The 26,490-nt window shown below is 36.4% G+C and overlaps 3 protein-coding genes across 3 annotated transcripts in view; 2 read left to right on the top strand and 1 right to left on the bottom strand.

The window, feature by feature from the left end:
* The window catches only part of LOC120630389, a 65,234-nt gene extending 49,605 nt beyond the window's left edge, over positions 1-15,629 (top strand). The window contains 11 exon segments of the mRNA XM_039899611.1: positions 904-1,087; positions 2,399-2,492; positions 3,069-3,130; positions 4,544-4,775; positions 5,604-5,788; positions 7,086-7,215; positions 8,702-8,856; positions 10,654-10,862; positions 11,857-12,021; positions 13,010-13,188; positions 13,960-15,629. Coding sequence (XP_039755545.1) covers positions 904-1,087; positions 2,399-2,492; positions 3,069-3,130; positions 4,544-4,775; positions 5,604-5,788; positions 7,086-7,215; positions 8,702-8,856; positions 10,654-10,862; positions 11,857-12,021; positions 13,010-13,188; positions 13,960-14,043 — 1,679 coding nt within the window. The 3' untranslated portion in view covers positions 14,044-15,629.
* Positions 15,630-17,473: 1,844 nt separating this feature from the next.
* The window catches only part of LOC120630737 (TBC1 domain family member 12-like), a 73,978-nt gene continuing 64,961 nt past the window's right edge, over positions 17,474-26,490 (top strand). The window contains exon 1 of the mRNA XM_039900030.1: positions 17,474-18,286. Coding sequence (XP_039755964.1) covers positions 17,874-18,286 — 413 coding nt within the window. The 5' untranslated portion in view covers positions 17,474-17,873. The remainder of the gene's footprint in view (positions 18,287-26,490) is intronic.
* On the bottom strand, positions 18,772-22,675 carry LOC120630739 (retinol dehydrogenase 12-like). The gene is made up of 3 exons (XM_039900033.1): positions 22,418-22,675; positions 19,948-20,764; positions 18,772-19,298 (listed from the first exon to the last, which is right to left on the bottom strand). The coding sequence occupies exons 2-3, from the start codon at positions 20,650-20,652 to the stop codon at positions 18,951-18,953; spliced, it is 1,053 nt and encodes a 350-aa protein (XP_039755967.1). The 5' UTR covers positions 20,653-20,764; positions 22,418-22,675; the 3' UTR covers positions 18,772-18,950.

The raw sequence follows: 26,490 nt of genomic DNA, 5'->3' as shown, positions 1-26,490 counted from the left end.
ATTGCCCGAGAGTCGCAGGTTCAAATCCTGTCAGTTCCGAGAAGTTTTATATGCATTTTAAATTTGTAAAATAGAGGATATTAGCCATTGGATAGAAGCAGGCGTTACTTTGCGGAAATCCATGATATATTATGAAAATTAAGCTGAATTTTCTTTACTTCGCGAAAAGCAGTAGGATCTGTATGGTGTAATTTATAATTTCTTCAATCCTTGTACTCCACACCAAACAGATCTTCGGCAATGTACCCTTTACGCACGCTTCGCTCCGCCGAAACCGGAGCATCCTCAGGAGAGGTTGACTTTACGATGAATAATTAGAATAATAAGAAGAAGAAAAAATAAGTAGAATAATTGTTATTGATCCGAATAATGTAGCCGTTAAAATTTATGTGCCTTTTGTTATATTATTCTAAAACTGAACACACTTTTCAAAGAAACCAAAAGAATTGCAGTCTAACGTAATTATTTTGGACATCTCTTTGTGTGCGATATACATTTTTTCAAATATTTCTTTATTCAAGTAGACATAGATGACACTTTTGATGCGTTGATTAGAAAATGTGTACACAATGGCGATTAGTGATGGCGAATACTACATTCATAAACTTAAAGCTACGAGGGTCCCAAACGCGCCCTCGTCTAAGAAGAAGCCCACAACGAACTTAGCCGGGATTACTAATATTGTAAATGCGAAAGTGAGTTTGTTTGTCCTTACTTTACGCCCTAACTCAGCAATCAATGGACGCTTTGGCACAGAGTTAGTTCAAAGCACGGAAAGTACTTATGGGCTACTTTTTATCACAGAAAAACAAAATGTTCCCGCGGGATTCATAAATACCCGCAATAAACTCTGACGACGAATTCGGGCTACAGTTAGCGCTTGAATGAATACGTTCTTTTCAGAATCATTCCAGACGCGTATCTTGAATCCGGAACTTACTTCGGAGGAAAAGGCGTCCTTACACCAAGAGGCTCGTGAATTGTTCTCGCGGTATATGTCTTCGGAAGTGCCGAGAGTGGAACTGCCGGATGCTTTACTTGCGGAACTGGAACAATTGCTTGCGGCCGGGCCTGAAGATGTTACAAGGTACAAGATATTTATGGTATATAACCATGAATATCTCCGCGTTTTTTCGGATATATTCTAGCTACTAACGCGGGCTTGGAATGAAGCTCTGCCAGGAAGAGTTTGAATCCTACGGCGCGAAGAAGCGACGTATGGTCCACCGGTATGGCGATGTAGTCCGTATCGGGTAATAAAAATGCATCCTGCTGATCGGATCCTTATAATCATTGAACTATCCTTATTTAAAATATTTATAAGGTGAGATAGAGCGTGAAGCACATTATAAGAAAGTTGATAGTCTTAAGAACAAGAGTTAAGCAGAAACAAGAAATAACCAAAGCACTGTAGGGTCTGATAACAATATGTAAACGAAATACTTATATCGTAATAATTAATATGAATACTTTACATACATATATAACTTAACACCTTATTCTAATTTACCAAAAACAATTTGAACATACAAACATTAACACAAACATACATATCAACAATCACAAACTTACATTTACGATCGTAATCGTGTAATTCAACAATAGTCCATACTGATCTCGCAGTTGAAACGCACAAACTGCCGACTGGTATTATGACGTCGTCGTTCGCATGTAGGTAGTCGGTACACTAACCGCGTGCCGGCAGTTCGCTATTGGATTCGTGCACCAGTCGTGTCGCTCAATGTAAAACGAATGTTATTGTGTTTATTATCGGCTCTAAACAATATTGTAAATTTCGTAAAGTGTGTTTAACATTTAATGCAAACCTAAACATCATAACTCACAACGCATTGCCCCCCTAAAGCACTACAACTTAAGGTAATAGATTCGCGGTAACACACTGCGGTAGGCAGATGCGTGCGGATCGCGTCGCACTTGGGTTGCAACTAGTTTGACCGTGTGGACGGCCGACGGCGCTGCGCGGGCGCATCTCTATATAATGAACGTTAAGCTTAATTTGCTATACTCCGCGATAATAATGATTTCAGTGGGCAGCGCATTCTTAGTTTCTGTAAACTGTTTGTGTGATGAACATGAATGTTTTTCAGTGTTTATTTGTATTATTCATAAAAATATTCATCAGTCATTCAATACCTGTACCGCAAGCTACGCTTACTTAGATGGGTTTACGGGTTAGATGGCGACGTGTGTATTGTCGTAAAAAAATTAAAAGTGTAGCAGATTAGTATACATAGAATTTTAAACCATTGTCGATGGAACATATTCAGTTAAAGACAAATACCAGGTGTGTTTTCTTTTGTCTTCTGGGGAAAAAGACAAAAAATGTTACTCGATGAAGTCTTGAGAAACTGCTTGTTTATATATTATGGATTTTCAGATTGCAGACCAGTCGAGCATTGTACCAGGCGGCGAGACAGTCGCACTCGGCCTTGGAAAAAATAATGTTGCCCAAGTTCTTACACAGTGAAGAGGTGAGTGAATACCTACCATGGTAACAAGGTTCAGAGTAGAGTAATATGCAGTCATCATCATCACGAATCCATCACCGGCCCACTACAGGACACGGGCATAATGGGCAGTGGCGTGCACAGGGTTTTCGACCAGGGTATGCATAAAGCAGGTACATGGCATAAAATGGCAAAATTCTCCTCCAATATGAGTGATATAAAATAATTTGGGTATGCAGTGCTTTTGTGCATGTATGAAGTGCAGGCCACCGACAATGGGCAGGGTTTAGGCCGTATTTCACCACGCTGGCCAAGTACGGATTGGTGGACTCAACACACGTTTGAGAACATTATTGAAAGCTCTCAGGTATGCAGGATGTTTACCTCACGATGTTTACCTTCACCGTTGAAGCAAGTTATATTAAAACGCACATAAATCCGGGTTCGAACTCTACCCCCGCAACGGAAGCCGAGGTCCTTACCACTAGGCTGTGGTCGCTATATTATAAAATAAATTGAAATAGAATAAATATTCTGAATTTCAACCATTTCTGCAGTTCTATAAAAAATATTGAAAAGACAATAATATTTTGCTTACAGTTCTACAAATTGTACATCGGACCCAGAATACCTATCGGATACCAGAAGCAAATGACCAAAAGGTAATCATAGTTTTAACAATTCATTAGTCAATAGTCGAATGAAATAAATAAATACAGGAAATACCCTTTGGCGTGATCTGCGTTGGAGAAAAGGTCAGTTAATATCTGTGTCCCATTCTTTCGCACGCACATAAGGATAAGGACACAGATATTTAAAATCAAATTCATTTATTTAAAGTAGGCCTACTTTATAAGCACCTTTGAAACGTCAAGTACGTATGTTTGTAGTGACTCTACCACCGGTTCGGAAAGCAGATTCCACCAGAAAGAGCCGGCAAGAAACTCAGTAGTTGCTCTTTTCCATTTATTTATTGACTGTCCTTTTATGTCACTGAAATGAAATCAATATCGTACGCAAGTTTTTAACAATAACTATAAATGAAAGTATAGAGAAGAAACTCCCGCGCATGACGCTTTTTAAAGTCACCATAATCGCGTTTTTTTAACAAATAATTATTCTTTTTGTGACAGAGTTCGTCCGGGGAAGTACTGGCGCCATGCTTATTTCTGCCGCTAAGCAGCATTGTTGCAATGCTGTGTTCCGGTTGAAGGGCGTGGTTGCCGGTGTAATTACAGACACATGAAGCTTAACACCTACGCCTCAAGTTTATTTATTGCTGTTTCTAGGCGATGAATTTCCAATAACAACTCGCTGGGGAATATACTTGGTCCTTCAACTATTAAAAAAAAAGCACAAAATGTCGCCCATCAATGGCGCAAAGGCATCGGTCATAATCATCGTCATAACAACCCATTACCGGCCCACTACAGGGCACGGGTCTCCCCCACAATGAGAAGGGCTAAGGCCGTAATCCGCCACGTTGCCCCAGTGCGGATTGGTGGGCTCCACAGGGCTTTGAAAAAATTACTGAGTACTCTAAATAATGCAGGTTAATAATTCTTACTAAAGAAAATGCGTTTGCAGAAAAGCATAAATAGCTTTTCTATAAACAAATCTTTCTGGAAGGACATACCCTGACATACATCTTCTTTATGGTTTCCCCACAAATTTATTCATTATTTAGTCTTGTGCAGTACATCAAACTGGAAATGTATGGTGTGTACTTTTTTATATAGTTAGATTTGTGTATCGAGTAAAGGTCAGGTTAAATAAAAATTTCAAAAAAAAAAAATATAGGTTCCCTCACTGTTTCTTGTTTTTTTACACGCTTTATATTAGCTTCACTTGTATGTTTGTTTGATGCTTCAACGCTGAAGGAAACATAGTGAGGTAACCTGAATTTTTTGTTATATTTTAATTGAAATAAAACGCACATAACTAAGAAAAGTGAGATGTGTTACTGGGATTCGAACTGGGCCCCCAGAGAGTGTAGCCGAGGTAGTAACCACTACACTATCACTGCTTTAGGCATCCTTACTTAACCTTAATGTTTTGGGTAATTTTCTTTATAGACCGCAAGAAAAATTAAACATGCTAAAGCTGGGTATTAAACTCAAGAATGTTCTGAGACCGCAAGTGATAGACGGACAGATCCTTGAATCTATTAGTGCGGAGTTAGAAGACGATGAGAGTCTGGATAATGTGGACATACTGAAGTATCTGGACTCGTTGGCTTCGGATGACTCGATGGATCAGAACCTGAGCACTTACAAAGTTGTTTTGACGAATGTGGAAACGAGATTGGTGAGTTTTTTTTTTATTCCTCTATTAGGTTTAAACCTTTAAATTTAAATTTAAATTACATTTGACGGCCGACTGGCGCAGTGGGCAGCGGTCATGCTATATGAGTCCAGGGCCGTGGGTTCGATTCCCAAAACTGGAAAGTTAAGTCCTTGGGTAAAGAACATGAATGATTTTCAGTGTCTGGGTTTTTATCTGTATATTATAAGTATTGCGGTTATTTTATGGCGGTTATATTAAATCCGTGCAGGCTTGACATTTCAGTACATAATGGATATATCATGGAGCTTTAGAAGCAAAAATAAACTCATTGTTCACTACATAAAATTACTAATTCATTCAAAGACAATTGTATATCATATTATAACAAATTGGCGAATGAAAAGAGAAAGAAAGAAATCTTTGAGATCTCTCTCAATAACTTCAAAATGTATATAATAAAAATAATAATAAATATACTACGACAATACACACACCGTCATCTAGCCCCAAAGTAAGCGTAGCTTGTGTTATGCGTACTAAGATCACTGATGAATATTTTATGAATAATATACAAAAATACTTACAATATACATATAAATAATAATAATATACATATAAACACAATTGAAAACATTCATGTTCATCACAGACACATTTTCCAGTTGTGAGAATCGGGTCCAATTGGGTCACTGCGCCAATCGGCCGTCAAATATAAAACGTAAGATTACAGAAAAATTTTAGCTCCTAAAGCATTATGATTACATAATTGTCAGGTGATGGAACTAAGTTCGTTAAATCAAACCTCAAGCTAGGAGGATTCCAAACGCCATTTTTTTTTGACAATTACAGCAGCCACCTCCACGCCGCGGTTCCGTGCGGGTGTTCACCCTGGCAGTACACAAAGTGAGGGAGGGATTTCCGCCCACGTTTTTCAGTTTGGAGAGAAGTGAGCACGACTTCCATTTACTGAGGAGTAAGCTTCTCGAGTTTCACGGAGACACGCTGCTGGCGGACCTTCCATTGCCTTCCAGAAGGTGAGTGAACGATATCCAATTTTAAAAACTTCCAAAAAAAGGGTGATCGAAAACGTTCTTCCGCTTTTTTGGAAGTCGTTTAAAACTGTGAGGTTTCCATTCCCGACGGGCAATTTGGTAATTTATAATTTCTGAAATTCGAAAAATTCAAACTTCAAAATTCATTTATTTCAAGTAGGCCTAATATAAGCACTTTTGAAACGTCAATTCTGTCTATGTGTAGTGACTCTACCATGTATTCCATGAATTCAGTCTGGTCTGGTGGGAGGCATTGGCCGTGGCTAGTTACCACCCAACCGGCAAAGACGTGCCGCTGAGCGATTTAATGTACCGGTGCGATGTCACGTAGAAACTGATTAGGGGGGATTATGACTACCATACTCCAAAAAAGGTTAGCCCGCTACAATCTTAGGCTGCATCATCACTTACCGCCGAAAATCTTTTTCTTTTTTTGTATGTAGATGGATTTTTATAGAGTTTTCTTTTATCTTATTAATTTCCATTCCATTCGTAACGATTCTGCATGTTTAAAGAGTAATATTGTTCTTAAATTCTTGTTATATTAATTGAAACCGACCAACTGCGAGTCTGACTCGCGCATACAGCGTTCCGTACCATTATCTATAAAAACGATAAAAAATATTTATTACTATCACGGTTCATCAGATACAGTCTAGTTACAGACGGACAGCAGATTTTTAGTAATATGGTCCCGTTTTATACCCTCTGTGTGCAAAACCCTAAATAATCTTCCCATTTTAAAGTCAATTAAAAAACGCAATAACGCTGCGTTAAGTTTATGAAGGGTAGAGGTAAGGAGAGTCATCTGTGTATATGAAAGAGTGTCGTCAAAATGTATTAAATTAGGATGGCGCCACATTTGCATCAGGGTAACTCTTAAAAGAAGCGCCAAATATAAATATTGTTAGAGTAGGCTTGAAAAATAAACAAGGAAGTATGGAGATACAAGGAAGTAAGGTTATATTTACCACAATATTTTGTACAACGTAAGTTGTTGAAATTCTCAATAATTAACTACTTTAATCGATAATGATATTAAATTTTTTAACTCGGCATACTTCAATTCATCTACGATTGCTACATTCATACCATACCCTGTGCATCCACCAGCGCCATTGTGGAGGATTTTTGAACTGTTATTTAGCGCAACAACTGGACACTTTTTCAACTTTTCTCCCATATAAGATGACTCTCCTTACCTCTACCCTCCATAGTTAAGTTATCACTTTGAAATCTCAACGCAAGAGTTTCAAATGTTTTTGTTTTTGACTTCCAGAGACAACAGCCCCCTAGAGACGTTGAGGTATAAATACGAGGACTTTCTCCAGCGGCTCATACAGATAAACCTACTCCAGACCAGCGAGCTTCTCCATTTATTCCTTACGGTAGACGGTGACTTTTCTATGGTAAGTTCTCGACCTATACTTCTTTGTCCTTTAACACTCACAAGCATTGGTTCGAGACCTTATTTTTCCAACTGTCATTTGCTTAGCACGCCAATTAATAGTATAAAAAAAACAATGTGAAAGATCATTTTTTGTCCGAATCTTCGGAACCATAGTAATTGCCTATTCCCTTCTGTTTCGTTTGAGGTATCGAGGGTAGAGGTAAGGAGAGTCATCTTATATGGGAGAAAAGTTGAAAAAGTGTCCAGTGTATGCGCTAAATAACAGTTCAAAAATCCTCCACAATGGCGCTGGTGGATGCACAGGGTATGGTATGAATGTAGCAATCGTAGATGAATTGAAGTATGCCGAGTTAAAAAATTTAATGTCATTATCGACTAAAGTAGTTAATTATTGAGAATTTCAACAACTTACGTTGTACAAAATATTGTGGTAAATATAACCTTACTTCCTTGTATCTCCATACTTCCTTGTTTATTTTTCAAGCCTACTCTAACAATATTTATATTTGGCGCTTCTTTTAAGAGTTACCCCGATGCAAATGTGGCGCCATCCTAATTTAATACATTTTGACGACACTTTTTCATATACACAGATGACTCTCCTTACCTCTACCCTCAATAGTTTGAGGTTTGACAATATTGTATATATTTATATATTATTGATATCTATTGTATATGTATATATTATTTAACAGTATCTTTATATAATACTAGCGTACCCAGCCCGCTTCGCCGGGCTAGATTTTGCTTTATTTTATTTAAACAATAAACTTACATCATTAAGTTTTTAATTTAAGTCTCATTATATATAAAATTATTTATTTCTCTCCGTTTTCATTCTCTTCTATTCTTTTCTCGAGCGGGTGAAGATCATTATCTACACCCATGTACACCCAACAATAGAATATCATTATAGTAAATAAAAGCTGTATTAGACAGTTAGACAGTTCAAAAATAGGAGTGCTCCGATCGTCACCAAACTTTACAGGATTACTCGGCAGGTCAATCCGGAGATTCCCTGAAAGTTTCATTGAAATCGGTCCAGCCGTTTCGGAGCCTATACGGAACATACCCACACACTTTCTCTTTTATATATATAGATTGTGTTTAAGTTGTGATTATATATAATATATATGCATACATATTACAAATATATAATTTATGTTTATATAGGTATATATGCAAATATGTATGTATAGTTATATGCACGATCTACCTCTCTTCTTTAGCTGTGTTTTTCACCATATGACCTTTGTCAGGTTGCCTGGAAGAGATTGCTATGAAGCGATAAGGCCGCCAAATTGTTAACTTTGGTTACAATTTGGCGGCGGGGAATTTGGCGAATTGTATATAAAAATAAAAGTTTTATTTACAATTTTCTGTAATATAAATTCAATAAAATATTAAATGAATGAATGAAGGAATGAAAACATCATTCCTCCATTCATTCATTCAATATTTTCTGTATGTTTTCCTTTCCGCAGTTAGTCCAAGCTTCAACATTGAGCGCATCAGCGTCGGACCTGGGCAATATCTACCAGTCGGTGGCTCACAAGCTAAGGAAAGAGAAGGGACAGCATTTGGAAAGTTTCCTGAGGAACTTCCTCATCTCTTCCGATAAGGAGCGATATCAGGCTCTGTGAGTACATATTCTAAATATCCTATTCTATTATACAATTGATGATTTTTTTAATGACAAGGTTGCTTGGAAGCATCCGGCTCCGCTTTCACCAGATAGAAAAAATAATTTTAAAATGTAAAATGTAAATAGTTGATATTGGAAAAGAGCAACTGCTGAGTTTCTTGCCGGCTTCTTCTCGGTAGAATCTGCCTTTCGAACCGGTGGTAGAGTCACTACACACAGACAGACACACCAAAATTCATTTATTTCAAGTAGGCCTAATATAAGCACTTTTTAAACGTCAATTCTGTCTATGTGTAGTGACTCTACCATGTATTCCATGAATTCAGTCTGGTCTGGTGGGAGGCTTTGGCCGTGGCTAGTTACCACCCTACCGACAAAGACGTGCCGCTAAGCGATTTAGTGTTCCGGTGCGATGTCGCGTAGAAACCTAGAGATATGATTACACCGCCGTGTGCCGCCTTTATAATGATTTAGTATCAAGTAATCGTAATATTGACATTTTTAAAGAAAGGATAAATATTTTTAAAAATCAAATTATTAAGCACTATTCCACATAATCATATATATATATTATTTTTTTAAGTGTTTCTTTTTTGTTTCAACTTTAATTTTATCTTTACTTTTTGTTTAATTCAATTCCAAGTTGTGTACACATACTTTGGGTTGTAGCTTAGAACAATACTTGTTATTACTTATATTTAGATCTACTTTTAGTTATTACCTGTTTTGTGTACCTAATAACAATAAACAATAAACACCCTAACAGGTTAGCCCGCTACCATCTTAGACTCCATCATCACTTACCACCAAAGTGAAATTTAAAAAAAAATCGGTTGAGTTTCCGGCCGGCTCTTCTCGATGGAATCTGCCTTCCGAACCGATGGTAGAGTCACTACAAACAGACTGACTTGACGTTGCAAAAGTGCTTTTAAACTGAGCCTACTTGGCATAAATGAATTTTGAATTTTTTTTCATAACTGCCACTTGAGGTTTATACCCTGCTTCTCAGATTTACAGACTCAGGGCGTCACTTTGTTGGTCGTACGACGTCCTAGCATGCTCTGAGAAGTGTTTCTCTGTATATTTACAATCTTTTTGGTTTACATGAGTTTGGTCCTCATTATCATCATCATCATCATCATATCAACCCATTAGCGGCCCACCAAAGGGCACGGGTCTTCTCCCACAATGAGATGGGGTTAAGGCCATGGTCCACCACGTAGTGCGGATTGGTGGACTCCACACACCTTTGAGAACACTCAGGCATGCAGGTTTCCTCACGATGTTTACCTTCACCTTTGAAGCAATTGATATTTTTTTTTAAGTCATACTTCTTTTTGCGCGTTAAGGAAAAATGATGAGAGTAAATTACGATGCGCGCGCACACCGTCACGATAAACCGACACCCTGAAGTTAGCTATAGTCAACAATTTTGTTTGTTGACATTGTACACTTTGTCAGTCTGCGGGCTCATGCCGGTGATTTAATTGACTCAATTGTACAAACAAAAATCTCAAATTTTAATGATGAAACTTGGTTTTCCGATTATGAGATAACTAGATAATGCGTTATAATAAATCTTTCAATGTATTAAATACCTTTTTCCAGTGTTAGAGTAGTTTTTTCTACAAACGCAGAATAATTTTTTGAAAAGATTTTTGTCCTGTAAAAACGCGATAGAAGTTACACGTTTTTTTTTTAAGTTAAGTATGTAGTGTTAAAATATTATTTAAAAACACTAACAAATATGAGACAATTTGTTATTTTTTATTCCTATTATTTCGTCGACAGAAAACAAGGCACTGCACGCGACATAGAAGAGGCCCATGAAGTGGATGTAGAAGAACTCGAGCAGAAACTCACAAGACGTCCGAACAATGTGCGCAATATCCACACTAGTGTTTTCCAAAACAACTTCGACGTCGATCCCGTGGTGACAAAACGCGACGTGCATTATCAGGACGCCGTTGTAGGATTTTCGCAGTGCTTCATGTATTTGCGTAAGTATATATCACTATTTAATATATAATAATGTCATTAATAAATGTATATAATAGCAACACTAGGCATATAATAGTTATTTATGCCACTGTTGCATAAATAACTATTGTATTAAAACACTTTGCGGAATAATAGTGTAAATGAGTGTTTCAATACCTAATTATAAAGTTATAAGACTTTATCTACAACCATAATATGAATCCTCTATAAAAGATTCTGAAACAGTTAGCTTGGTAACATTAAAACAGCCAGAGTACCTAATAACATCCATCACCTGGTAAATACAAATAAACTAAGTATTATTGAAAGCATAATTTATTGTAGTAATAATAAACATTTTGTATATTGCAATTATTCTTTCTTTAAATTTTGATTTTTATACCAATAACCTACTGTTTTTTCGCGCGGCGTTTTTATGCTTTAACGTATTATTACAATATTTATTTATTTTTTTAAAGTTTTCTAGCGATTTTGACATAAGATTTGTAATATATATATATAAAATTTTCGAGCATGCAGTGTATGTAAAATCATTTAAAAGTAAACACAACATGCATTTTCCGCAGAGATACTTTATTACTAAAATAACAATTCCATTACAAATGGATTTTTGAAATTCAAACATAATAAAAAAAAATTAATTTGAATACAGCAAAAATTACAATGGGATGAATTAATTTTAAGAGATGTTTATAACATAAGTATAGATAATATTTTGCTAAAGATAAAATATGAAAATTCCTTAATTAATGTTCGTATCTAATAATACATTACACCTTAATTCTTCTTAGTCGTTTCAGTCTTGACAGACTGGTCGTGGTCGTCATCTGGGTCATCACACCTTAATAGAATAGTTAAAATTTAAAAAAACTGTTGTAGTGTAAGTGTTTGTAAGTAAATCTAATAAATAAAATAAAATAAATACTGGATAGAAGCGGGCGTTACTTTGTTATTATAAATATTAAGTTTTGACGATTTTTTTTTTATTCCAAGTGTCAAAAGTGATAAAAGGCCGGAGCTTCGTGACTGGCATTGTCGGCAACTTCGTCGGCATGTCTCGGCATTTGGCGGACAACGTGTTCAACGTGCTTCTGAACCAGTGTCTGTACTCACTGCTCAGTGAGAGGCGGCTGGCTCATTTGATACGACTGGGCCACGGTGAGAACTACATTCATATGGACTGCCGATTGGCGCAGTTTGCAGCGACCCTGCTTTCTGAGTCCAAGGCCGTGGGTTCGATTCCCACAACTGGAAAATGTTTTTGTGATGAGCATGAATATTTTTCAGTGTCTGGGTGTTTATATGTATACTATAAGTATTTATGTATATCATTCATAAAAATGTTCATCAGTCAACTCAGTACCCATAACACAAGCTACGCTTACTTTGGGGCTAGATGGCGATGTGTGCGTTGTATATAAATAAAATTTAGCAATATTAATACAACTAGCTTTTAGCCGCGAAAAAAATTTCACTTACCTTCTAACTTTGATAGAAAGTGTGGGTGTATCCCGATAAACAAAATACGTGTGTGTAACCCGCTCGCTTAATCAATGAATCGGATTCGGGTCGAGGAATAGATCGTCTGCCAGCTCACTTTTTACGATGCGCGCTCACACCGTCACAAAAACCCGACACCCTGAAGTTAGCTATAAGGTTTGACAGTGTACACTTTCATTGGATTTGTCGATATTTCGACCCAGTTGAAACCCGAATTAGTTACCGTAACAACTGGACACTCGCCATACGTAAAATTTGCAGAGCAAATTAAATTAAAGAAATTAATTTTAATTAGGAATATCTTTACGCGGCGCGATTCTCACACAAGTCGGTATAACATTAAAGTCCCGGCACTTTGTTAAAAGTATTTTAGTAATTAAAGATTTTAGTAATTAAAGATTTTAAACTAAGATTTTCATGGTTAATCAACATTTCTTAAATATAGTTCAACGGGTACGATAATATTTTGGATTTGGACGGGAGTCGTGACCACGATCCATGCAACTGGGTATTACTATATTACGATATCGACAAATCCAAAATATTATCGTGTATGTATGTACCCGTTGAACTATATTTAGCTTTGAGGTTAGAGCAATTCATACCCAAGCCTTTTTTTATCATTCAACTAAAGCATCCCTTACAGGTATTCTCTTCGGCAAGAAGTCGTCCCCCCGAACGGACCCCGACCAGCTGCGTCAGTTAGCGCGGTACCAGCTATTGAGGGCGATACCACCGGCGGCCTCGCTAGCGCTGGGCCCGGGTCTGCCCGCCGCCACACTCAAAGCCTTCGAGCTCGTACAAAACCCTCAGCTCAATAAACAGGTATGGGGTTTTTCGGGTTTCGTACCCAAAGGGTAAAACGGGACCCTATCACTAAGACTCTTCTGTATGTCTGTCTGTCACCAGGCTGTATCTTATGAACCGTGGTAGTCAGACAGTTCACAGATTATGTATTCCAGTAGCCGCTATAACAAACTATTTAAAATTTTAAAATAACTGAATAATATAAATATTTGAGTTTTTATTGATAATGACATGACCGCCTCGCACTTGGCTGGTTTTGTTTTTACAACTTCTACGGTCACTTATAGACAATTGTTTCTTTTGTTACAAATTTAAATAAAGAAACTATGAAGAAATTGATTACTCATGGAATGCTTACAGAATTGCAAAAAAATAATAATTCAAAATTTCAATATTGCATACTGAAATCGAATCTGATCTTAACAAAAAGTCTTTTGTACGCATATATGTAGCGGAGGTACACATATCGCCCCTGCTTATCGTACATCATTGATGGAAATGCAATCATCATCGTCAACATGTATTTTTACTGAGAGGACTATAGGCTATAACAGTCCACTAATGGACAAAAGTCCTCTCCTAACGTGAGGATTTGCCTGTAATCAACACGCTGCACAGATAGACTGGTGTACTCAGTAGCTAGTAGTTGCACAGAGGATGCTGCGGGCCGTTCTCGGATATATTAGAGGAGGGGCGGTGACACTAGAATTTGTATAAGCAAAAGTGTTTAACTGTCGCTTATAATAACGACTTTACAGCCTTTTTAATAAGAACTGTTTTTGTTTCTAGTTGGTGTACAACTTACTGGACCTATGCATAATGGAACTGTTTCCCGAACTACTTAACACAGAATCAAATGTGAAGAACAGTTGAAACAGTGTTATTCTATTAGTTTCTAATATTTATTAATACTATTGTTTAAATTCCAAGTAAGAGATTGACTGCTGTTTCACCTGATGGTATGTGACGATGCAGTTTCTTATTACTCGGTAGTTCCTTGAACTCCAGACCCTTTAGAGTGTATAGTTCGGACAGAACCAAAATAGCAAAACGTGTTTTGCTTTAATCACTTGGTACTAAAATATTTTACATATTGGCTTAATATATTACCTTGTTGGTTCAGTGTTCAGCATGTTCCGATTAAGATCATATGGTCCTGTGTTTGATTCCCGGGTATGGCCAAAAAATTATTGGCGTCTTTCTGCAAAGAAATTCTCAATGCCTGACCAGACCTCGGAAATTGGTATTTTCCACCCATGTGCTTCGGAGAGCACGTAATGCCGTCGGCCGTCGGTCCCGGTTGTCGTCCCTAAAATGTCGTTAAAGCCCACTGACTTGTATTTGAGCAACATGGTGAGTCCACGTATCCAAACACTCTAGCCTATACTCAGCAATGGGACATAAGGCGGCTGTGGGCGATGAGTATAATATTAAAATACAGCTATACAAGGTCTGAGCAACTCAGCGGGCGATGGAGAGAGCTATGCTCGGAGTATCTCTACATGATCCAATCAGGAATGCGGAGATACGCAGGAGAACCAGAGTTACCAACGATTCGCGATGCTGAAGTTGCAATGGGCGGAGTACACGCGGAGAATCGATGGACGTTGGGGTCCTAAGGTGCTGGAATGGCCACCTCACACCTGTAAACGCAGTATTATTGGAACCCGCAAAGCAGACGGATGACTTTGAGCTAGTCGCAGGTAGTGTAATATATGGAACTGCCTACAAAAGACCTGTGTCCAGCAGTGGACTTCCATTGGTTGACGTGATGATGATACAAAGTTGACCCAAAAAATATTTTGTGTAAGACACTCCATTTTCATTCACTGCATTTATGTTGGTTAATGTGATTTAGTAACCACTTTTATTGCGAAAATACGTATTTGTTAAAAATTTAATCTTTAACCTTCGACTACTATAATATAGTCAGCGGCGTGCATAAAGAAGGAAAATTCCATAAAATGGAAAAATCCTTCGCATTTATGAGTTATACAAAAATGCTAGGGTAGGCAGAGCTTTTGTGTATATATGAAGTGCACGCCACTGAATATAGTGTGTTCCTCGTGAGGCAAGCTTCGTAGCATTGAAATCAACTTGCAAACCTCTAAAACCTCTTTAATAATGGTATTAACCATCATGGAGGCGAGACGTCGTGCGAAATTCAGAAGCCAAAATCGCTCTTATCATATAAACATGGCTCGCTCGCTCGTTGCACTTTTTACGTTCTAGTTTCCCAACGATAAGAATATTCTATTCATTTAACCGAGGCGCGAAGATACCATATTTCTGTTAATTTTGTGCGTATTTTGTATTTAATTGTAAATAATTATATAAAACTATTTTTGTAATAGTTTAGTTATTGGCTCGCGGCCTCGATCTGTGATAAAATCGAGACCGCGGTATTGTACGAATATTTGTAACAGGAATGTGACACCAAATAAATTATTTTCATATTTTGCGTGCCGTTTTTTATGATCCACCCCCCACAATTTGTTTTTCTTTGTCTGCAGTCTTATAAATAGAGGTTCCATATAATGGAGGTTCAATTGTGTAGGTTTCGGCCATAGTTAGTTACCACCCTACCACCAAAGTAGTGTAGCCGAACGATTTAGTTATCTGGAAACGATGCCGCCTAGAATCCTATTGGAGGTATAGGTTTATTATAGCATAAATTTTAATTTTAATTGATATTTAATTTATTTTTTAATTGAAATTTAATTTATTCTAATTTTTAATTCTAGATTTTAATTAATTACTTTATTTATTTATTTTTAAAATCTGTCTTTTATATTTATTTTGTGTTAACCTCTAAATTTTGTATATGGGTCCCCAACCTGAAATAAAATGGTTTTATTATTTTATTTATTTATTATAGCTACAGCCCTGACATACCTGTCAGCTCTTAGATTGCATCACCTCTGACCGAGTTGCGATTGAAGTCAAGAACTAGCATGTAGTGAAACAAAATAATATTTTATTATCTTTCAGTCCGTCAATAGGTAACTACCACTGCCTCTATACATAGCTAATAGTTACTTCGGCGTTACTTTTTTTTAAGTTAATGCCCGGCGCCTGCTATTTTTTACTTACGTTTATTTATTGTTGTTTGATTGCGTAGAATTTAACTAAGATTTATATGGTATCTCGTATCGCCATTTAGTTTAAATTTTACAAAACTGGGAAACAATATTGTCAATAGATGGCGCTCTTTCGGATTCAGATGCGATTTTACGCAACTATCGCGCAGGTATAAAATTAGCAATATTCCGAATATCGCATAATCGCGCGATTGTCTACTCATTTACGCCAAAGTGTTACGGCACTCTGCAAATAGCCGTGCTGACCATAGTCTTACCCAACACTACGTGAAGATTGACCTGGGTCCCATTCGATACATTGGACTCGATCTGTAAACTTTGGAATCTATGTCTTATTATCACTGGTACTCTACTACGCATAAGATAAATGCCCTACTCTGCCGTGTCTAGTGTGCGCCATAAGCCGCGATGTTGCATGAAAATTTGCGAGCTCAGAGCTAGTTGCCAGTGAATATGGTTCTTGAACATCGTTCCCAACTCCTCATTTTAAAAATTAGAAAGCTAAGAAGAGTCACTTCGCAGAGATAGAAAAAGTTAGAAAGAATATGTTAAATGAATATTGAGATGCACCAGTTTGAGTTTATTTATGTCGTTTTAATAGGACCACAAAACGATGTGTTTGAATCCAAATTGAATACGCTATTCCTCAAAAAATTGAAAGCCTTTAAATAACAACTATTTTTTACTTTACAAACGTCTCTGTTGTACACCAATGTCTACACTAAACACTAAATACATAATTAAATAATATTTTTAAGTAGTGTTTTCATCATCACAATATATCTCCTCGAAAAGGACAGCACTTCTTTTAGGCATGCCGCAGAGATTCATGTGCAAAATATAAGCAGAAATAGCCACCATTATCTTTTAATATATATATAAAAAAAATACTATTTTTGGTATAATCATATTTACTACAATTTTACAAAATATAATATGCGTCTATTTTTAATAGTGGCTGTTTCCGTTGAATGATCCTAACTTTTGCTTTGCAAAAATTAAACGCAACAGATTGACATTGACAGATTTAAATTCGTTCAGAAATTGAACGTCAATGAGCGGTATAAGCTAGGTAAAATAAGATGCATGCTATTATCAAGGTCCACACTGAGGTCTTAGGACTTTCTACTGGGTCGCATTATATTTATTCTTGCAAACAAAATGTAAAAGAAATGTCAATTTATTTACAGTAGAAAGGAAAACGTAGTGGGTGTGTTGCTTTGCTTTATGTTTTTAGTTCCGTAAAATTTTGTGTAACAAAAACATAGTGTTAGATCTTATTCCTATTATTAGTTTGAAAACTTTAATTTTAATAGGATAGTAGTGTAAACAAATTAGTAATTCGTCTTTTGTGTGACTGCAATCCAAAAAAAATTCTTTGATTTGTGATGAGTTATTTACACGGATTGTTTTCGTTTGTGATACTTATGGACATAGTAAATATCAAATTAAGTTAACGAGTTGTAGAGTTAAACGTTTGCGAATCATTATCATTATGTTAAACGAAGGCATTAATCAAATTAACGTGAAAATTGTGTGCGTTTACTTGGAAAATGGAAGTGGTTTGTGAACGCAGTTCGTTATTTGAAATTGAACTTTGCTATGTCGTCTCCGTGCCAAAAAGGCGGGATGCGCCTGAGCGAAGCCTTAGACAACATACAGCTTGCTTATAATCCTATTACAAAACAGTTGCATTTTGTGAGCCCTAAGGTCGAAAAAGCTACTGAAGATGATATCGACAAGCTGTCCAAGAAGAGTAGTTTCAGTGATGAAGGTAACTTTTCTATATCAACTTGTGAGAAAAGTGATACTAGTGATTCACCAAAGAGTACTCTTCAATGGGGCAGTGTGAGTGGACACCACCGTGGCAAAGATGGTGGATCATTTTCCAGTACCGTGTCAAGTTTGTCCGAGTGTTCTTTGGGGTCTAGTGAGTCAAAGGATGACCTTCCGGAAGTAGGTGTTCAAGAACATGGAAAGTTGAAGAAGAAAGGACTGTCGGGATTTTTTAGCAGGTTAGTTGATTTTTGAGATAAATATCTCATCTTCACCTTAGTATCTTCTATCCATAGTTTGTAATCTAAAATCGATTTTAAAAATATTGCTCTATGTTTTGTACACTTTACTACACAGTTTTGCCAAGCCTTTAAAACTTGTGTTTGAACATACCAGAGAATTAAGCTAAACTGTGAGATGAGTAAATTAAATATTACCAAAAACTTTTTTAATAACTTTTTATTATGATATCTTCCAAAAAAAAAAAAAAAAAACTTTATGAATAACTATTTTTAAACTTTTCTAAAAATAATTTATATTAAATGTACCTTGAAAATACAAAATGGTTAAGGTTCAATGTTCAGATAGATGTAGTAAAAAAATTATAATTAAAACCTAAAAACAGAAACAAAATTTACAAGTGTATAATCATTATTTAATAAATGAAATTTAAACTTTAAAAAATACACATTTATAAAAATAAGTAATATAATTTGATGCAAAAATATAAAATAAGTTAATTATTTGAGCTTAAAATTGCATTATTGGTGCTGACAGTAGATATTTGGTGAAAAACCCATCCATCAAGGAAAGAGCAAAATGAACACCCAATAATTTAGAACACAGTCTTGGATTTAATTCTTGTCATGCAAAATTTCTATTTCACCGCTTAACATTGTGACCCTAGCACATCCCAAATTTCTCTGCATCAATCCCGACCAATTCACAGGATAACTTGAACAACTTTTCTTGATGTTTTTCATTTTTTGAAAATCTATTACTGAAACCTGCTTTACAATTTGCAATGTACAGCCCTCCTTGCTTTAATATCTCATTGTTAAAGCAGGCGTATAGCACTGTAACTGCTCCTTTTTCAGGTGTTTTAAAAAGAAGTTTCTTTATAAAAGGGAATTTTGCAAAGTTGGATTTTTCAAATAGATCTGTATCAACAATGCCTGGATGGACAGAGTAACATTTCACTGGATAGTTGTTTTGTTGAAAGAGCCTGTTGAGGTACCTTGCTGTCATTATCTGAAACAATAAATAGTTTTTTTTAAATGTAAATAATGCTCAAATGAGCAAACGGGTCACTTGCTGCTTATTTGTCACCTAATATCTGCACAATCAGAGGAACAACCATAATTTATTATTACATAACTGTTCAACACCCAATTCAGTTCAACAAACAACACCCAAGTCAGTGCAGAAACTGCCTGGTGCAGGGATAGCACTCACAGTTCCAATGCAGGTTGCAGGGCTTTGACAATTATTTATTTTTATAAATTATTGATAAGAACATAATATAATCAATAGTTTGATAAGGTGCACCATTATGAAACTTTTGATTCTTGTTTTTAGTGTGTATGCGTAGGTCCTGCAAGAATCGCTGAACTGAAAAAAATAGGTCCACTAGAACCCTTAGTATGAGATTTCACACCTCACAAGTATCAATGGATTTAGAGTATTGAAACATTATAATGTTATAGTAAATTAAATCCATTGAAGCGTGACCCTGAAATAGTCTGTTGGCACTACCAATTTTACTTTTTGAATATTGCTTGCACTGATAAGTGACTTACTCATACAATTTATCTTAAGCAGAACTTTCAGCTAGTTTAGGATATAGTCAAATATACACAAGCAGTTTCTCTTGTTATAATATGTACTTGTTTAATATTACCTGTGCCAATTTAGATTGTGCATATGCAGCGGTGGTATTGTAGTGCTCCTTCATATTAATATCATCAAAATATATCTTCCCAGGATAATGGCCGCAAGACGATACACTCACAACCCTTGCTGGATCAACTTTACCACCCTTTTTTAATGCTGGCAACAATAAATGCGTTAGATAAAAGTGACTCAAGTGGTTGACGGCTAACTGTGTTTCAAACCCATCTTCCGTGAGTTTGTAATCACCAAACATTATTCCTGCATTGTTTACCAATAGATCTATTTCTGGAAACCTCTCCAGTACATTATCAGCAAAATCTTTAACAGATTTCAGGGATTGCAAGTCTAGTTTATATGCGTGTATTTTGTCACCATTTTCCATTGATTTGGCCATTGATTTCACTGAATCCGGGTTTCTTACTCCCATTATAACAGTCACGTTTGACTTTAGAAGGCCTCTTACAACTTCGGTGCCAATACCTCTAGCGCCTCCAGTTATTACGGCAATTTTATTTTTCGCGTCTGGCAACTCTATTTTGTTCCACCGTACGCTGATCCAATCGTCGATTAGTCCGCCTGCACCAGCTCCTTGCATATCTAGGAAGTATCTTGCTTCGCTCAGTAGGTGCTTGACAGGTTTATGTCTATTTACGTACCAGTATATAGCCGTGGCTACAGTTATTGTTATCGCAACGGATGATATCACGAACATTTTTAACTTTTAAGGTTATAACTGCGATACGAGGCGACTCGCACACTGACTGGCTTTCACTTGAATGGAATCCTATACGCTTTCTCTCCGCGCTTCGCGTATACCGTTAGTCCTGACGTATACAGCCGCGTTAAATAACTGTTTATTATTTATGTTAGAAACAAAAAAAAAAACACACTAGGTACTAGTTAACTAGAGATTTTATAAGGTGTGTTAAGTAAAGGAAGTAAGAATAGCTGTTGATTACAAACCAGTTTTTTTATTTTTTTTATTCCTGTATTCTATAATAGTTGTTGTATCATCAAATACTGATTAGTAAAGAGGTCGGAATGTTACTGGGCACCTATTATGTGTCTGCGAGCGCGATATCGCATGCGCGTTACGTCATCGCTTTGCTAAATAACTTCGGCGCTGATTCGCAAGGACCAACCAACCGGACGTTTAAATTGTGCGTCAACCGTGTACAATTTAAAATAATTTACGAACGTTTTATCGACCGATTTCTTGAGGAGGGTTAATTATATATATATATACATTTTTCCATCAAATCTGAACCGATGATGATGGTCTGATTGTTTTTTTAACTTTGAAGGGGTTTACCATCCGAATAAGTATTTTGGTGACGTTATTTATTCACATCATTGTGACTATAATTTAACTTGAAGCTTATATTTAACAATTTTACATACCTCGTAATATTACATATGGATATTTTTTTAAATCGACTAAAGACCAAAATTGTTTTCTGGTGGAAGGCTTCGGCCGTGCCTAATACTAACTTACTCACCCTACCGACAAAGACGTGCTGCCAAGCGATTTAGCGTTCCGGTACGATGTATTAGACTGCATCAGCACTTATGTAGTGGAATAAAATAAAATATAAAATAACACTTTTTAGTGACTGACATTACAGACCTATTAAACATATTGTTATTGATCTAGACCATAATACATGGAATACGGTCTTTCAAAATCTATTAAACTGGCATGTTCCTACGTAAACGTTAACCTATCGATTCGGTATCTAGGTTATCGGTAGGCAGGCATACCTATTATTTGTTTACCAACGATACGATTTGCTCTACTAAATGCTGTTTGTTTTATGTCTCAGGCCTAGTTTCAAAGTGCAACCACAGAATTAAGAACGTACAGAAACCGTGTACACGACTGACGGGTACATGAATTTGAAGCGTCAAAAACCACTTTACTTACACTTACTTACTTACAGAGTTGTTTCGTTAGGCACTATATACCATTTAGCAGTTTATCATCCTCATCACATAAATTACCGGCACACTACAGAGCACGGGTCTCCTTCCAAAAAGAGAAGGGTTTAAGGCCGTAGTCCACCACGCTAGCCCCGTGTTGATTGTTTGACTCCACACACCTTTGAGAACATTATGTACAACTCTCAGGCATGCAGGTCACGTTGTTTTCCTTCACCGTTGAATCAAGTGATATTTTAGTTACTTAAAACGCACATAACTTACGGAAGTTAGAGGTGTGTGCTGGGACTCGAACTTGGCCCCCCGAAAGTGAAGTCGAGCTCCTATCCAATGCGCACACAATTTTGGACACTACATACAATAATGGCTGAATAAAGAATATGTATGTTCTTAATACTGTGGTTTAGCAGTTAAAATTTTTTAGTGACTGACAGTACGACGGGCCTGCTTTTTTTGTTATCACCATCTCACATTCTAGTTAATGTTGTGCTATGAAGTAAAAGCAATTCATACCCAAGCTTTTTTTTTATCATACATACACATTCGCATTTCTTATAATAGTGTTATAAACGATCCAACGTCACAATTAATTCTCACATACACACAGTTCGGTATAAAAATGTAAGTACGGTTTTTCCGTTACGTATTTTATTACGTAACACTCTTCGACGTTTTAACGCTATAACTCGTATTATAACGTGACTGTCTCGACCATCGTTGGTAGATATCTAATCTTAAAGGCTTACGAATAATCAATCGCATAGCGCATTCCCAATCGAACTTGATTATCGTTTATTTATCATTCCGTCCCACTCTCTCGTGTATAACATTGCATAAGGTGAAAACGAAATAGAGATATCATATCTCCATGCAACGGTGTGAGCATTTCGTAGAGTTCACTCCACCGAGCATTAATTAAGCAAGAAGTAAAGACGCGTCCCTTGGTTTGATATTTAGTGATGCTTTTAAAATGCAACGGCCGCTTTTCAAAGTATCGGACCACTGGGTCTTAGTAATCAAATCGTCTGAAGGTGCTCGGATAATCTGGATAGAATTTTACTTTCATAAATAACCTATTTTATGTAAGGCATTTTTTATTACTTCAGGGTTTACGAACGTAATTATCCCCAAAGCAATTTAAAGAATGATTCTCAGTTATGCCCGTTTTTATGTATGTTTTGATCGATACCGTTTATTTCCATCCGAATTTACGGTTCCTTGTATTCTTAAAGAAACTTGAATAATACTAACATGCTGTATGTTGGTATTATTCAACATGGGATAATATGTTGGTATTATTCAACATGGGATAATATGTTGGTATTATTCAACGTGGGGTATGTTAGGATTATTCAAGTCTGGTAATAATCTAATAAGTATTAGACCAAGTCTGTAGAACTCCTCAACGAGAAAAACTCATCTGACAATTGACGAACTATCACTATCAGTGCAATGGTTTATTAGTTTTAGTAAACAGCATACTCTCCAGTAGTACTTTCTAGTAGTCAGTAAACGAATTAAAAATATTAAGAGAGTTTGGTTTAAAAAAAAACTTGTAAAAAAAACGGTATGTTGTATAAATGGATACGTTCATAATATATTTACATGTTTATAAATTTTAGAGTGCTAAAGAATATGTATATTTGACCCGTTTATCTCAGGAGCTACCAGCCCGATTGGAAAAAAATATTTCTGCGTTGGAAAACTGATTTATTTAAAAGGATTTTATTTAAGCTTATAAATATATCATTACTTTACAACCTGTAAACGACCTGTAAGCAGGTCAAATCGGGCGGCGCACAACTATATCTGATACCCACTGTCGCAGTTCTTAGGCGTGTAGCTTGTAGAATAAAAATGATGGGTCTTTGATCTGTTGGCTCACAAGTGGTGCGTGACGATATGCAAGATTAGATTTTCTGCAGCTTGGCCTAATAGAGGAGATTGGAATGTGAAATATTAACAGATAGACAGATAAATACTATTAGCTGTACTTAATATAAACTCAAGTTACATACACATAACACACGGTAATATTTTATTATTTTTATTATTAAACCCGTATACGTATAAAAATAAATGGCGACCTCCCTGGCGCAACGGTTAGCGCTCTGGTTTCAAGTTGCAGGTTCGATTTGAGAATTTATATTTTCTGATCTTTCTCCGGTCTGGTCTGGTGGGAGGCTTAGACGGTGGCTGGGTTACCAATGACGTGACTTCAAACGATTTGCGCAGTGGTCAGCGACCCGGCTATCTGAGTCCATGGCCGTGGGTTCGATTCCAACAACTGGAACATGTTTGTTTGATGAACATGACTGGGTGTTTATGTGTATATTATAAGTATTTATGTATTATTCAAAAAAATATTCATCATATCTTATTAGGTACCCATAACGCAAGCTACTTAGGGGCTAGATGGCGATGTGTGTATTGTCGTAGTATTTCTATTCATTTATTTACTTAGTGTTCTTGTACAATGTCGCGTAGAAACCGATTAGAAGTATGAATTTTTATAACTGCAACACCCAAACTGGTTAGCCTTAGCTCATTTGTGTTAGGAGAAAAAAAACACATCAGAACACCAATTTGGGTCCGCACTAATTTTTTTCCAATTCATATATTTTTTAGTTCTTTTAAAAAAATTAAATACTTAACAGCTGTTTAAATTTTAATCGTGTTTTGTAGTTATGTTAGTTTTATCGGAACATCAGATAACACTGTTGTCAAGAGTAGACCAATAGATAAAAAAAACACATTTTATTGCATTTATAAATATGACGTGCTTAGTGATATCAAAGTTCCGTTTAGGAAGGACTCAAATTAGATAAGAATACCATTTGAATTATTTACGATTGTTTTTGTTTGAAGAGACGCGTCGCTCACTTTAACCATTTGCAATATTTCAATTTAACCGTTCAATGGCTCGTTCCCTTAGTGCATACTTTATTAGCAACATTAGTGTGGCCAAGATGGCTACGAGTAGGTAACCATCTATGCAGCGATAAAGCCGCCTTTTCTCCATAAAAAAAGAATAATATCACTAAATAGTAGAATCCAAAGTCGCTTCCCTCTGTATGCCTGTCCCTATAAATGCTTAGATCTTTAAAAGTACGCAACGGATTTTAATACAGTTTCTTTTAATAGAAGAAGAACGTTTATATGTGAGGAAACCTGCATGCCTAAAAGTACATAATGTTCTCAAAGTTGTGTGTTGTTGTCCACCAATCCGCACTGGGCCAGCGTGCTGGACTACGGCTTAACCACTTCTCATTGTGGAAGGAGAACTCGTGCCCTGTAGTGGGCCGGTAATGTAGATAGTAGGGGGTCTTATATCGCTACATTCTGTAGCACGACATCCCCCAATTGATCGCCCGAGCTATTCGATCAGTCTGTGTAAGTCTTCATATTCTGTATGTAAAAATCTCCACCCACAAACAAAACAATAACAAACCACTCAAAATATGCGTGACTATCTTAAGTAATGTTATCTTTTAAGTATTACTTTAATGTATTAAAGGAGATTAAGTAATCACAAAACGTTAAATATTCATAATGACGTATTAACAATATTGACATAATCTCTAAGTGATATGGTGATAATAGGATTAAGGTAGTTGATAAGCTATCAGTTATCATTTATCAGTCATATCGAATGATAAGTCAATATATCAAGTTAAGATGAATTTAATTGTTTTGAACTGGGACATTCAATACATTTGAATAGTAGGTGTATAATACACCTGCTAATAAAATCAATTATCATATTTAGTTTAGTGTCGCGAAGATCTATATCAGCTTTAGCAATCAGCACGGCTGGCATGGGCAGGAGACAATTATCTCCCCAGGGAAAGAATAAAAAATTATCTTCTCCGACAGCTTTATCAACTGTCAAAGCTCCAAAGATCTGTTTAGTGAGGAGTATAAGGATTGAAGAAATTATAAATAACACCATACAGATTCTCCTGCTTTTCGCGGAGTATAGCAAATTAAGCTTAATTTCGATAATATATCATGGATTTCCGCAAAGTAACGCCTGCTTCTATCCAATAACTCTCAAAGCATTGGCGCACAAGTGAAAATAATATCCAAATAATGCATATATGTGAACGGGGGTGAACTTCTCCTATTTCGCTTTAGCTGGTGGACATGTTAATTATGTCCATCGTCAGGGGATATAATCGGGGGATATAATTTTTGTTTCCTGCCTGAGGGAAAATGCCACTTTGTTCCTAGTTTGGAATTGATTTGTAATATTATGGTCAGAAAACCCTGAGGTGGACAAATTCCAACAAAAAATTAGCTAATATGCGATAAGAATCCCGAAGAAGAAGAGGTTTCTATTAGGCTACTTATGACACTTTGTCCAATTAAACCCTTTTCACCTTCAAGTCGTCAAGTTGGATAGTATTTAGGAGAACCTAAATCGAGGCATTCGTTCCATTCAGTGATCCCAACGTTCACAGAATTGAACGAATGCCTAAAAACTGCTGAATTCTCAAAGTTGTGTGGCCCACGCAAGCCCGGCGACATGATTCTAGGGTTATTCTTAGGGTCCATTATTGCGCTTTCACTACTAGAATGATCACTTCGCTGGCGCAGCGGTAAGCGCTGT

Source organism: Pararge aegeria, chromosome 16 (assembly GCF_905163445.1).
Source record: "Pararge aegeria chromosome 16, ilParAegt1.1, whole genome shotgun sequence".
Lineage (NCBI taxonomy): Eukaryota > Metazoa > Arthropoda > Insecta > Lepidoptera > Nymphalidae > Pararge > Pararge aegeria.
The sequence above is the reverse complement of the archived record's forward strand: the minus strand, read 5'-3'. Positions and strand labels throughout refer to the sequence as shown.